The sequence below is a fragment of the Patagioenas fasciata genome, chromosome 15, assembly GCF_037038585.1.
Source record: "Patagioenas fasciata isolate bPatFas1 chromosome 15, bPatFas1.hap1, whole genome shotgun sequence".
NCBI lineage: Eukaryota > Metazoa > Chordata > Aves > Columbiformes > Columbidae > Patagioenas > Patagioenas fasciata.
In genome coordinates this window covers 10,232,510-10,246,145 of record NC_092534.1, presented here as the reverse complement: position 1 = coordinate 10,246,145, position 13,636 = coordinate 10,232,510, and the positions used below count along the sequence as shown (strand labels likewise).

General features: G+C 40.9%; 1 protein-coding gene across 4 annotated transcripts in view; it reads right to left on the bottom strand.

Annotated features, from left to right (window-relative positions):
* Positions 1-13,636, bottom strand: part of POLR3E (RNA polymerase III subunit E) — a 29,043-nt gene that overhangs the window by 13,837 nt on the left and 1,570 nt on the right. The window contains exons 2-15 of one of the 4 annotated variants that reach the window (XM_065850497.2): positions 12,220-12,317; positions 10,650-10,730; positions 9,494-9,544; positions 8,871-8,948; positions 7,252-7,367; positions 6,868-6,950; positions 6,051-6,158; positions 5,521-5,570; positions 5,113-5,232; positions 4,430-4,515; positions 3,362-3,406; positions 3,186-3,277; positions 2,282-2,402; positions 620-701 (exon numbers count right to left, since the gene is read on the bottom strand). In XM_065850497.2, the coding sequence (XP_065706569.1) occupies positions 620-701; positions 2,282-2,402; positions 3,186-3,277; positions 3,362-3,406; positions 4,430-4,515; positions 5,113-5,232; positions 5,521-5,570; positions 6,051-6,158; positions 6,868-6,950; positions 7,252-7,367; positions 8,871-8,948; positions 9,494-9,544; positions 10,650-10,685 (1,068 nt within the window). In that variant the 5' untranslated portion in view covers positions 10,686-10,730; positions 12,220-12,317. Of the gene's footprint in view, positions 1-619; positions 702-2,281; positions 2,403-3,185; positions 3,278-3,361; positions 3,407-4,429; positions 4,516-5,112; positions 5,233-5,520; positions 5,571-6,050; positions 6,159-6,867; positions 6,951-7,251; positions 7,368-7,684; positions 7,849-8,870; positions 8,949-9,493; positions 9,545-10,649; positions 10,731-12,219; positions 12,318-13,636 lie in introns of those variants that run through there. The other 3 variants (XM_065850496.2, XM_071815392.1, XM_071815393.1) reach the window with 3 other exon arrangements.

Genomic DNA, 13,636 nt, shown 5'->3' with positions numbered 1-13,636 from the left:
AGCCATAAACTGAATATGAACTTAGGAACCACATTCCTTCCATGGTTAGTGAAAATAAACAAAATGCAGAGGTTGTTCCTTTTTTGCTGTGGCTACATCTGTGTTTACAAGACCGGTATTCATTTTGACTTCCATGTGCAGCTACCGCTCACAAAAGGTGCCTGGGAACAAAGTCCTTTCACTGATTAGCAGCTCTGGGGAATAAAGTCCTTTTCAAATATCAACAGTGCATGCTCAGGAAGCACAAGGCTTACCCAACCTGCCCTCATGGTCCTGAGCCCACAGAAATATATCTGGAAAAACAAGCACTTTGTTATCCAGTCCTGGGTTTTCTGTAAGCCCCACAATGTGGTGGCAACACGATAGTGGCTCTACAGCATGTGTTAGAAAGGGATGAATACTGTTAATGACAGATGATCTGAACCTGCCAGCCAGCCACAATGTCAGTCGACACCAACCCTCCCATTTGAAACAACACCTTCAGGATTAAAGGACAAATAATTTCTTTGGGGGAAAACACCTTATTGCAGGAGAGCAGCAGAGTTTTGCAATGCCATGGCCTCACAGGCAAACTTCACCTGTGTTTTCCTTTAAAAACAACACACACTTTTATACTTACAACAAAGTCTCTTCCTCTACAGAGCACTTCTGCAGGGACTCCACTATGTGGACTAGAAGTATCTTTTGGGTAGAGGACATCACTGTTAATTAAAAAGTAAAAGGGATTAGTTACTAGCTACTCCAGAAAACCAGCATTGGTAAAGATTAACATAACAAACATGTCCTCCCTGTTCTGCAGTTAAATTATACCTTTATCCAAAGCATGGTTTTCATTAAAGGAATTAATATCAGTGTAATTACACCACTGCAATTACACTACTGCAAAAAGGCTTAAAACTGCAAAGCACAGCCTTGCGGCTAGCAGATGCGTGCAACACAGGTACAAGCTTTGCTAACAAAGCAAGAACAGCTTGCAAAGCCTATCCTCCCTTGGACTGGTGTAAACAAGACCAGAGTGATCCTAAGAAATGCTTAGGCCAACCTGGTACACAGCCTTGAAGGCGGCATTTAGCCAAAATGCTGATGTACGGGCATAAGGGGTTTTTATTTCCTTCCCAGGGATTACAGGCTTAAGAGAACAATACTACAGAATGTCAAGCTCAAATCAAACAGCCTTGAGACCAACTCTACCCTGTGTCCTTGTCTGCTTGCAAGACCAACTGGCTGACATTCGTTAGCATGCTCTCCAAAGCCCCAAGGCAACCCAAGTTCAAGATTTTGATTCTACCCAGGCCAAATAAATAGGTCCCCCCTCCATTTGAAGCTCTGATGTGTGCACATGCTGCACTGTTCCCAACCTTGCCAAACACACCACACCTACCAGAGATACACACAGCTACAACATAAACCAAATCCGAATGCTAATACAATCTTTCAACTTGCTTCCAGGTTCTTTCTGGAATGGCTGGATGGACAGCATAAAACTGCTGTAAAAACTGTTCACGTTAATTAATCCAGGCCTGTATCACAACAGCTGAAATATATCCTGGTAACAGACCTGCACTGGTAGCTGGTGCCACTCAGCTTAACACAGAGACATATCCCAGAGACCATAATTCTCCACATGCAGTGCTTCGCCCAGGAAAAAACAAACAAACAAACCCAAAACATACTGCACTTTAAACTGCAACTCCCGGTGGTATTCTTCATCCTAATTAAAAGGAGGATGATATAGCATCCATTTCATAGGGTACACTCAGTACCCCACACTTGATCTACTAAGTGGGCAATGCCTTCTAGAGGCTAGCTTGCAGCTGGCAAGAGCAGCATCCACTGATGAAGAGCAAGGTGACTGCACAAAGATCTTTCTTTGACTGAATTCAGCTAAGAAATATTATAGCTGACATTGGCTTCCTTTTCTGTGTTTGTATTTGACACTGATCTCTGGAAGAATTTGGGACAGTCCTCTTACAAAAGAACCTGAGTGAAGACAACATCAAAAATCTGACATAACTCAAATGCAAACAACAGATTACATCACTGCTTAGCCATAAGTCTAGCTGGGGTAGGTATTAAGGTATTATCCCTTAACATCAGCCCCTTGAATTTTGAATATCTGACTGCATTAAAAAGCACCAAACATTAAATCAAGGTTTTACAGTGCTGTGAGCTAAGAACATGGCCACTTTGGGACACAAGGAAGATTAGGATATAAAATCCATTGTTCTGATCCTCTCCTTAGAGCAGAAAATCATATCCCAGTAACAGAGAGAAGCCATACCTCTTCACCACCCAGTTTCCCTGGACCAGCATTGCCACCTGCTGTATACAGCGCAGAACTGCCGTAGAGTCAGTCCCAGAGCCCAGCAAACTCATCAGATTTGCAAACGGCATGACCTTCACTGAAAGGTAAAATACACACCAAATTAGGGGTTTCTTCAGAGCACATGATAGAGAGATAGATTTATAAATCTAGGATAATTTCATTTATAAGGAAGTTCATGGTCAAAGATATATCTTAGAAAAAATCCAAAACCTAAGTTCTAAGTCCTCCCTTGCACTACAGTCCAGCATCTGTTCTAAAAATACCTGCTAGTGCTGCATCAAAGTTGATTATCTTAACTGGTCTCAAATTAACGCATTAAAAAAAAAATTAAAACCAAATCTATGCCTTTGGCAATATTTGGAAACAGAGACATCTGACAAGACAGGAAGCTCCTGAGGCAAAGTCCTCAGGATTTGCTCTTATCAGATAGTAACTCTGAACAGACAAAATAAAAACGCCAGGTGACACTCGTGAAGTGGGTATTTCTGAAAACTTCCCAGAAAATGCTGAAGTGCAGCTTCCTGCATTAACCTTCAACTTGTAATTCACACTCGGACCCCACATTCTAGGAGATACCTGCTGCAATACATGTATCCAGAAAGCTACCATCAGATTAGGAATTATTTTAAGAGTAAATTGACTGCAAACGCTCAGAGCAGCAGTCACATCTGCTGTTACTGCTCTTGCTTGCACAGCAGGTCTTCTCAAAGAAAGGCTCAAGATTTGGATTCTTCACAGAATCAGAGAGCCAGACTCCACCTGGTGGGGTGACAGGACTGGTAGTCCTAGGAAAGGTCCCTTATCTGAAGCAATTAGAAGTTACAGAGTAAAGTGCAAGTGTATTACAAAAACTACAAACCATTCTTCATCAGGATCTTAATCTGATCAGCGAGGGGTAAAGTTCTCAGCTGGGCCATGGAAAGCACATTGCTTGGAGCCATTGGTTTGTCACTGCGGATAAACAAGCAGAGTTGTAGCCCATGAAAAAGAGCATCCACCCTATCTAGACTTCAAACATTCTGTACAAACACTTACTTCTCTTCCTCTACGCTTGGAGGCATCAGCATCATTAAATATTCACTATAAGAAAAGAAAACATGTCCTTAATGCTTGTCTTGGGACTTCCCAGGCTTAAGTACAGTTATTTCTTGCTTAGAGCAACCCTACTTGTGTGAGTCAACAAAACAAACATTAGCCTGAAAAGAAAGCTCTCCCCTTTACTCTCTCACTTTCTTCTGTGAACTCAGCACTAGAGGATGCTGCTGACATTCATCTGCCTGAAGAGAAGGTGTGAAATAAATGTGAGCCAGAATCCCAGCTCTTCTGTACATTAGAAGTGTCCAGGGGAATTGCAAGAGTAAATACATTAAACACAGGTGCTCTGCCACAACAGTAAGAGGAGCCACATGAAGTCCTGTAGACACAGAATCAGGCCAGCAACAAGTCTTTTCCACCCATGTAATTACCAGTGTCTGTGAGGAAAGAATCCAAACGACCTCTCAGAACACCTAGCACTCTTCCACTGAGATGTTAAATGTTCAGAAAAAACACACCCACACCATTAAACAGAGAGAGAGTTGCTACTTTCCTATTACTTGGGCCATGGTTCTATCAGATTACGGCAAAGCGCTAGTACTGACTGGATCATGGGAAGATTGCTGTACAGCTGCAGTCAGCAAGAAACAAAGCCAAACAAGTTTCAAGTGGTTTCAGGTGTCTCTCACAAATCACAAAATAAAGTTTTCTAAGATTTGCTCACTACAGAAGTTACTGGCTTCAGAGTTTGAATTTATTTTAACCACAAGGAGCTTTTGTTTTAGTTTTCCTTTACAGTATTTGCAGTCCAAATCATGTAAGGTTGTGATAACATACGAGAGGCTACAAGCCCAAGTGAGAACAACTAATTTTAATCTCACAGTACAGGGAAACAAAGAAAGAAATCTGAATAAGTTGAAGGCTAACTTGTTTCTGTATTTTTTAAACAATTCAATTTTTATCATGTATAGAATTATCAAAGATCAGACTTTTAAACAATACACTTCTTACTCTGAAAACAATCCCAACAAATGACTACAATTTCTGCAGGAAACCACCAACCATTACCTGGGAGATTTAATTAATTCCGTGTTTTCAGCAAGGCCGTGACCTTGACTGAATAAATACTGGCGCTCGTGTTCAGAACGGCTATCCTGGAGATACAGAGAAAACCAAAAGTCACTACCACATACTGAAAACATACAAAATGTCAAGAGAGCTGGATTCTTCATTCCAGATTGTGACCGCCCTGTCATTACTGCACCATTCAAGCATTCCACATCACTAACTGATGTTCTATTTTCACTTGCTTGAATGATGCTCATGGGATGTGGAAATGTTTCTGCCGCTATGACTTAAAAATCTCCTGACATGCACGCATGTGTGTCAGACAAACCGGATTTCTGATACCCAACAGACTGGGTTCACCAAGTCTTTCACAGGTTCACCAAGTCTTTCACAAAGTCCAGTTCACATTCCAAGACCTGAGTGATTCTTGTACTCAGACTTCCAGCTGTTTGTTTGTTTGTCCAGCTCTCAGTTTTAAACCTTTTCCAGTGTGGAAGTCCCACAGCATTATCCAGTAGAGGAGCTACAGAGCGCTGCAGGCTCTGTTCAAGACTGCAGACCTACTTTTGTTCATTAGCTTTTGATGATTCCCTGATTCTCATGGGCTAAGATTTAAAAACAGTTCCAGACTTGGTTGAACCTTCAGGCCCAGGCAGCCTCCTCAGCAGCCAGTACACACTTACCTTCAAGCCATAATAATGTAGATGAACCCAGTGCTCTTCTGCTTGTCTCTTCTGCAGGAACTCATAGGACTGAACGCGTCTTTGACGAGCTTGTTCTGTCTCAGGGCGGGAGAATCTTACCTAGAAGATTTGGGCATCACTAAATACAGCCTCCAAATCCCCAAAACAAAACATCTGCATTATTTGTTTGGTACATAAGCTAGGGGCCCCAGCTCAAATTAATCATTCCTTGCTGTCAGTGCCATTTTTATGCTTGTACAACAAGTGGAAGTCCACCCTGCTTCCCCCCGCCAAGCACAGGGTCACCAGAACTAGCTGAGGTTTCCTGTCCTTTTATTTGGGTGTGAACTGTTATGCTTTCTTGTGAACTGTTGCCTGAACTAGTATAAAAAGGAAATTTGGACATACAGTAATTTGCTTAACATCATCATCAGCTTCATCCTGGGATGAATCACCACCTGCCAAAAAAATACAACAGAATAAACACAGTATTGCAGTAAAAGAGACAAAGCCCAAACTTTAACTGTCTGGGGGTCCATGCAGGAAGAAAATGGTACCAAGAACTGAAAAACTGTGAGTTCAGTCCCAGCTTGCCAAACTGTGCAACGTATGACAGCACCACACTGCTCCTGTGACAAGGAGATACTGCACCCATAACCTCTGCAGCGCAACTTCGCAGTGGCAGAGGTGACACGCTCCTTACTGCTGCTCTTCGGCACCACCCACCACCTCAATCCCAATCCCTCACACTATTCCCACAAAAGCATTTATGCAGCAACATTGAAAATAAGGTCAGCGAAACAATCTGAGAAATAGCCTTATAATCAATACGTTGTCATAATAAACACCTTCAGAATAGAATGACTCTTATCAGTAGAATTATAGAGAGAACTTGTATCTCACCTCCTAAAAGAAAAAATAACTCATGGAACATTTACCTTCATTAGCAGCTTCTCTTTCTCTGTGTTTTGCATCAGCCTTGTCCAAGTAGGTGAAGCTTGGCCTCAGCTGAAGAATTCCATGTAGTGGAGTCAAGTGAAGTTCACCTGAAAAAGAGAATTAACGTTGATTAAAATCATTTTTTCCAGTGCGCTAGGACAGCACTTTTCATTACTTCCCTACCTCTGTAAAGGCACAGCTTCAATTGAACATAAATATTTAATACAGTAAAACAGGATTGAAATGAAAAATTCATCCAGTGCGCAGGATTTCAGAGGAGTATGAAAGACCAAGACCTATTTTCGTTACTGTCCTTTTTGTGTTGAAACCAGATCTTGTAGAGAGCCACATTTTGGCTCAGACCTGACCTAGAGTTCAGCAGACTCAGTAAAATAGTTAGTCCTGAAAACAACCTACATATTTTCATCTCAAATGATCCTCAGATAAAAACTCTGCGATGACATTAGAAGGCAAGAGAGGGGCAAAAGAGTCGAACATGAAAATGAGACAGACACAATTAGGTGGAGATAGTAATATAAATAACAATAATAAATTTATGCTACAAAAGTGTATTATTTCAGGCCATCATGCACTGTTAAGATCCTGGAGGCACTCACAAACCCACAGCGTTCAGATATATTTACAATTTTGCTAAACCCTGTCAAGCACTCTGAGGGCACTGATAAGGAAAAGTCTTCCTTTCTCTAAAGATGCATCAATCAATTAAAATTGAGGCTAAAAATAAAAGAACTGGTCTTATTTTAACTTTGAAAAATCATGCTTCACTGATGTGAGAGGTCTGCAAAAGAAACTTACCTTTTTTATAGACAGCAGCTGCATAGCGGGAAACATTACTCGCAGCTTGCGAAGAGCAGAAAGTTTGTTTGTCCATGAGCTTCCTGCAGACAGATGAATGCTGTGAGATTGTATTCTACAGGCCATGTGGCATTAAAGGTCTGAAAGCACCAATTCTCGAAATGGACTAGCAACAACTGCAGCAAATATATATACTCATCTTTCTGTTTGCAATTCAGAATTCATGAAGAACACCAAAAAACATAGGTTACCTCCAAGAATTCTTGTTATGTGTCCAAGGCAACCCCTCAGACTGTACAGCCACTTGTTCTCACCATTCCCTGGTGGACATACATATATATATGCTCACCACAAAAAGGAAATGAGGGCAAAAAGGACACCTACGAGGAATAGGTGCTTGTTTCATCTGTACACGTGCCATCTACGTTGAGAGCAATCTGTTCTCCTTTGCTGCGACAGTAGTTAGGATTCAATGTATCAATGGCCATTTCAAGTTCAACCTAAATAATACGAAAGGAAAGACAGTAAATTACCGTGGTAGAACCACAAACATATAAATTAAAATTCAGTCCCACACTTGCTAACATTTCCACAGGTTTACAGCAAATCTACATCCATAAGCAGCATGATTCCAACCCACAGGACCAATCTCAAGCATAAAGTTGAGCATGTATATTGGATTTTTGCTATAGGCTGGAGATACACAAATTCCCACATAAAGGAACATGCAGAGAAACAAGAGTTCTTTAGGCAGCCCCGAAAAACACCTTCACTTTGCTGCATACCTTCCACTACACTATGATTCTAGTTTACTTACCAGTACACATCAAGTGCACAAGCAATATCCTTCCAGCCTCCCCATCACTGAGGATCCATTCAGAATCTCACGAACTTAAGGTACATTTCTTTCTAGTTTGAGTACCAAGCAGTGTAACGTAACTACGTCCTCTTCAGAGGCAAAGGCCTTGATGCTGGTAAGTTTGAGACTGCAGCACTTAACATTGACTTTCTAGTTATTCCTGATTTACACTGGTCGAATTAGAGAAACAAGTTCCAAGTTTTTATTTACAAGGAGAACTATTCCCCACCTCAAACTTCATACTTCAGACAATGTTCACATATAAGTGTTTTCTTGCACAACATATCTCTTTATATATTATAACAATACAGTATATATTCTTCCTCAGGTGTGCCAAAGCCTTCATAAACGTGCATATCACAGCTGTTGTCTCATTTTTTTCTTCTCCTTTATATTACTCAGAAACTGAACCAGTTACAAGTCCCTGGATGAGACAGCAGATTTACAAGTCTACACAGGGCTTACAACGCAAATATTTGCTAATTTTAACAGAAGACTTCCTGAACACAACATGAATCCTAACTCCAAAGTTTACACAAGCGTTGTCCTCACCACTTCCCAGAACAACACCAATATCACAGACATTTATTTCTGCATTTTTTATATAAGACATTTTAAAATCATAGCCATGGTTTACGGGTACATTTGCAAGCAAGTGTAATCATTCTGGCTCTGGTTGCACTTTCACTACCTGTACATCCTCACTGATTTCAAAAGGACTGCAGACGATTCACAGCCGGGCAAGAGAGAAATCAAGAGCTGCACAGACACCGACAGACAGAGCACACTTCCAAAGCTCAGCTTTTCTGAATGCTGTGAAGACCTTTTAAATGAAGCTGTATCAGCACAAGCACCTATAGACTGAATTAGTATCAGTAACTATGCTTCCCTGAGTGACTCTACTTTATATTAAAAGAATGACTTTTCTATCATGACTTTAATTCCTCTCCTTTATAAACTACTCTTATTCTAAACTCTACTTTACAGACACAATGAAAGACTCCTCCATACCTTCACGCATAGAGAACTGCTCCTGCACGTAGTTGCACAGCTTTAACAACTTAATAGCACAATACACTTTTCTTAAGTACGTTCTACACAATATTAAACAACTCTTACAGACTGGACTCAAATGATGACCAACCTTTTGCTGCTTTGGTTTTATCTTCGCTGATAAATGTGTAACATCATCATATGTCATGGATGCTGGACGAATAGGATACTGGAAAACAAATCAATTCTATAAAATCCTCCTCTTTCAAAGATCAAAGAATTTCACAGAAATGAACTCAAACCTCCCTCTCCCCACACATGTAGATCCACTTGCCAGAATGATACAGACACCAATAAAAGAAATAACATGACTGATTTGTGAGTCATCAGGGGATTTGGGAGTATGACCTAAAAGCCTGTTGCTTTCCCCCTCAAGTCCTCTGCCTTTGTCACTACACAACCTTCTTCACGGCAGAAATCAGTGATGACAAAAGATGGCCAAGAGACTGAAGATTTGTCCAAACCATGATAAAAAGACACCATCTACTACAAGCTCTCCCTTAGGGTGGTTAAAGGCAGTGATTTAATGACAAGTCTGTGCCGTAAATGACCAACCCTCTCTTGGCAACGATTTAATACTAAATGCCTGAACTGACTGAGACTCTAACAGACTTGCCCATATCCCAGATCTTGGCATGCTGAAGCAGTAAGGAAAGTTACTGCTCTAAATTAGTTTTAAACAAACTATCACTGCATAGAAGTTAACTGAAATACCTGAAACAGATACAGCTTCTCCAGCAGACTTCTGGCCAGGAACACGTCAATCTAGAAAGCAAAACAAACGACTTTCATCAGACACCAACTGTAATTGATGGAGCCTCAGACAAAACTACAAACCCTAGAGCTCAAATACAGGAAATTTTAGCTTTTCATTACAAATTGTAACATAAAACACATTTGTGACTCTCTTGTCAAAGGTCTCCTCTCTGCTGATTTTGACATGAATATCTGCAGTTGGCCTTTTTCAAAAAAAAAAAACCCCCCTCTATGATAATGCAGCAGACAGTGGTTCTAGCTGTGTTTTTTCTTTCTAAGGAAACTTGACAAACAAAACTGAAATGAAAGATGAAAAACTTTTGAGGGGTTGAAGTGAATCTGTTATCACAATTAAAGAAAGGGGAGGAAGTTCTCTCTTTGGCAGTATGACTGAAAATAACTTCATTACGAGGATTTTGTCATAAAATCTTTCTAAATTAGACAAGAAACACCCACATCCAAAATCTGATTCAATAGCAACGAAAATCCACAGATGTTTTATGAATATCACATACAGAAGCTGGCTTTTTGGATACATTTAAATACACTCCTGACAGTTCCTACCCCTTTTCTCATGGCTTTTCTCCTTATGAGCTTGCCCTTCCTTGTACTTCTGGTGTGTAAATTCAGACATAAAGCAAACAAGACGCTGTGGCTACTCTTTGGGACATAGCAGTTCTTTAAAGAAGACCAGAATCAGAGCACAACTGCTTGTTTTAGCAGAAGACATTAAAAATTTTAGCTTCACATTTAACAGATAGCAACTCAAAGTCATTCCAATTTTTACAGGTCTCAGAGACATGAGATGGAGTCACCACCACAAAGTGGCAGAAGCAAGCTCTCACCTGTACTCCTTTTCTGACATGGAAAGACTACAAAGGGTGAAAAACCCAAGCCAAATGCCAAGACAGATACCGTTATTTTGGCAAAATATACCATGAGCCATATACTTGGCCCATACAACATACTTCCTTGCACAGAGCCAGATGTCAGTTATAAGACAACCACAGATGTTGACCACACATTGTTTCAGCAATGTAAGAACACTGGGAACTAGAATAACAATATAAAAAACCCCTCATGTACAATCACTGCTGCCACAACGCACTTTTACCTCTTGTATAATTGGATCATCTTCTTCATTTGCCATGCTAGGATACAGAAAGCTTTTTCTTGGCTTATTCCTTGGCACAACCTGAAAGAAAACAGAAATGCCATATGAGTCATTACATCTGTGCCACGCACCACGTGTAGCCTAGGGTGTTTGTTCAAGTTAACTCCATTCCTTTCAGTGGTAATCTGTTCAGTCTGTTTTTCCAAGGAGTATATGTGTTTGCATGATCAGGTCCCTAATACTCCACAATCTTGAACAACCGCCACCAAATTTAAGAGGCATGCAAATGTCTCAAAAATAGGTAAGTTCTTGTAACCTTCCTGAAAGTCGGCAGTTCCGTGAGAATGAGGGCACTGAATCAGTGCTCTACAGAGGGAAAGGCCTTTTGTACTTGCACAAACTATATATCTTGTATACTGCACAGCTATGACACACGGGCAGCAGCCGGTTTTCCAGTCAGCATATTTACAGTGCACTGGCTGGTCCGTCAGCACGTGTGAGCTCTCAAACTGCCCCTGCAGTTGTCACTGTCACTAAGGTCGATGCCATGCGCTTCACCAGCTTCGCTCCTCAGAAGAATTCCTTGAAAGCAGAAAATTGAGAAAGCTTGCAGCTAAAGAGTTGGGAGCAGAAAAAAGCCTGTATGAACCCCGTGTTTGGGACCAGTCAATACTCCCACCTCTGAATGTGCTGATCTTGATTTCGTCTACCTGATGTGTTGCAGCCTTCTCTCCTGACCCATCACCCTTCAGCCTGTATTGCTACATAAGAGCTCCAAAATACGTTTCTCTGTCTTTCTTGGGGTCATTGAAAATCATCAGAACAACAGATTTTACTTCACAGCTACACCAAAGAAAAGAAGATATTAACTGGGGATTGGGTGCTCTAGAACAAAGAATCATCATGTTCAATCTAGTGCTGGAGTCAACAAAAAATGATCCCTCAGCTAAAGCAACAATAGTTTTCTCCCTGCTGAAATCAAACAAAAGGATTTACAAATTATTGGGATGCCACTGCAACAATGTTAATTAATCCAGATCATTTAAGACACCATTAATCAGCCAGTGCTGGTCAAGACAGGCATAAAAAACCAAGACCTCTCACAAACTGACCAACACGGGTTTTAACACCAAAGATAATCAGGCAGAGAAATAAGATCAGTGTTCAGGAACGCTCCCTCCCTGCCTTCTCCTCCCCGGCCCAGCTCGCTTCTTTGCCGGGCCTCCCACAGAGGAAGGGAAAGCAGCAGCGTCCAGGATCAGCGGGCGATAGAGGCTGCGAGAGAAGGGAGCCAGTGGCCATGGTACATCCTAGACAGTGGCATTTTTTAAAAAAATATACAAGCCACCACACAATATAACCAGCAAAGTATATTTGAACACACTTGCAGATTCCTCAAAACATTAATATACACACAGCTGAAGAAACCTTTCAGAGAGGCTCGATACGCATTCTGGATATGAGTGTTACATTACTAAATAGGCAAATTTCCACTCAGGCAACACCCCTGGTTTATTTACACTGCTTCTGCCATTCCACCTAGAAATATGAGTTCATATTTTTCACTTACGGGTTCTCCACGACCAAAAATGTGCCCCTCCCAGCACTGAAAAGGAACTTTCCATTTCTTTATGCACCAGCGTATCTCGGGCTCTTCCCACCATACACCTGTGTTCAAAAATTTACCACTCAATAATATTTCAAATAAATAGTTGCACTCAAGAATATTTCCAATTAATCTTTGAAATAATGTTGTAGAAATGCAAAACCTTCAAAGCAAAAAGCCAGTATGTTCAGCTAAACATGGGCTGGGGCTGCCACTGCACAACTGTATGTGATATCAGATGGATATCAGAGTATTTTCTGTGATCAGACACTCAGTTCTCCTGAAAAAATACATGCATGAAAACGTTGTTTTAAAGAAATGAGATTTGTCAGTTCCAATCTTGCTTTCCCCACACCCTGCAGGCTCAGGAAAAGCCTGCCTGATAGCTCTGCATCAAATGGACCGATCGCAGTTCTCATTCAGAACAGAGCTGATGACGGGAGGATGCCTCAGATGTGCAAGAACACGTGGTAACACCCAGAAGGTGGGAGACTTGAGTCCAAACCTTCTGTCCTCACCCACTGAGAGGACTGAGAACCACCCTTCCCTTCTTAGCCTGAGCGCCAAGTATGTGCTACCTGTCCTTTCTCTCTTGAGAAAGTGATCTGCTTTCCAGAGGAGAAATTAAGATTCCTTGGGCTAAGGAGAGAAAGAGAAACAGAGCCTGAAAGATCTGGTCTCTGGTCCCTCTTCTAACGCTGCTTACACAATTACACACAAAATCTCTTTGTGAATCCAGCTGTCAGTATTCAAGGAAAATGTCGTATTACAGAGATTACATTTTTTCTTATTCATTTAAGGATAAAGAATGACTACAGTTCCTTTTATTGGAGTATCAGAATGACAGGTCTATAAATAGGACACGAGATGTCCCAGCACAATTCATAATACTCATGCAACTTGAAGGAATCCTGTGAATCAGAATGAAGCTTTCATGGAAGGCATGTAGACACAACTCTGTGTCTACACACACACATATATATATACACGGTGATGTTCATTTCTGCATTTGTCAAATGTATCTGCACATATGACACCACAAGAATTATAGAATGGAATTAAGCACAGGAGATAGCAAACATGGTCAGCACAGTTTCAAATTTCCTTTAGGCAGAATTGCTTTCTTTTAAAAGCAACTTTTCTTTGAGATGCAAATCAATATTAATGCAAGTTACTATTATGAATCATTAAACTTTAGAACAGCTTGCACAAGAGCAAGAGATTTATATCTTCTCATTTCTCTCGCAACGTGACCAAAGCCAGGACCAATGAAACCACTCATTAGCTGCCCATAACATCACCAATTTAGAACCAATGAAGAAAAATATTGTGGTTAAAGAACCATAAAAATCAATGATGAATCAGCTGAATCCCATCTCTG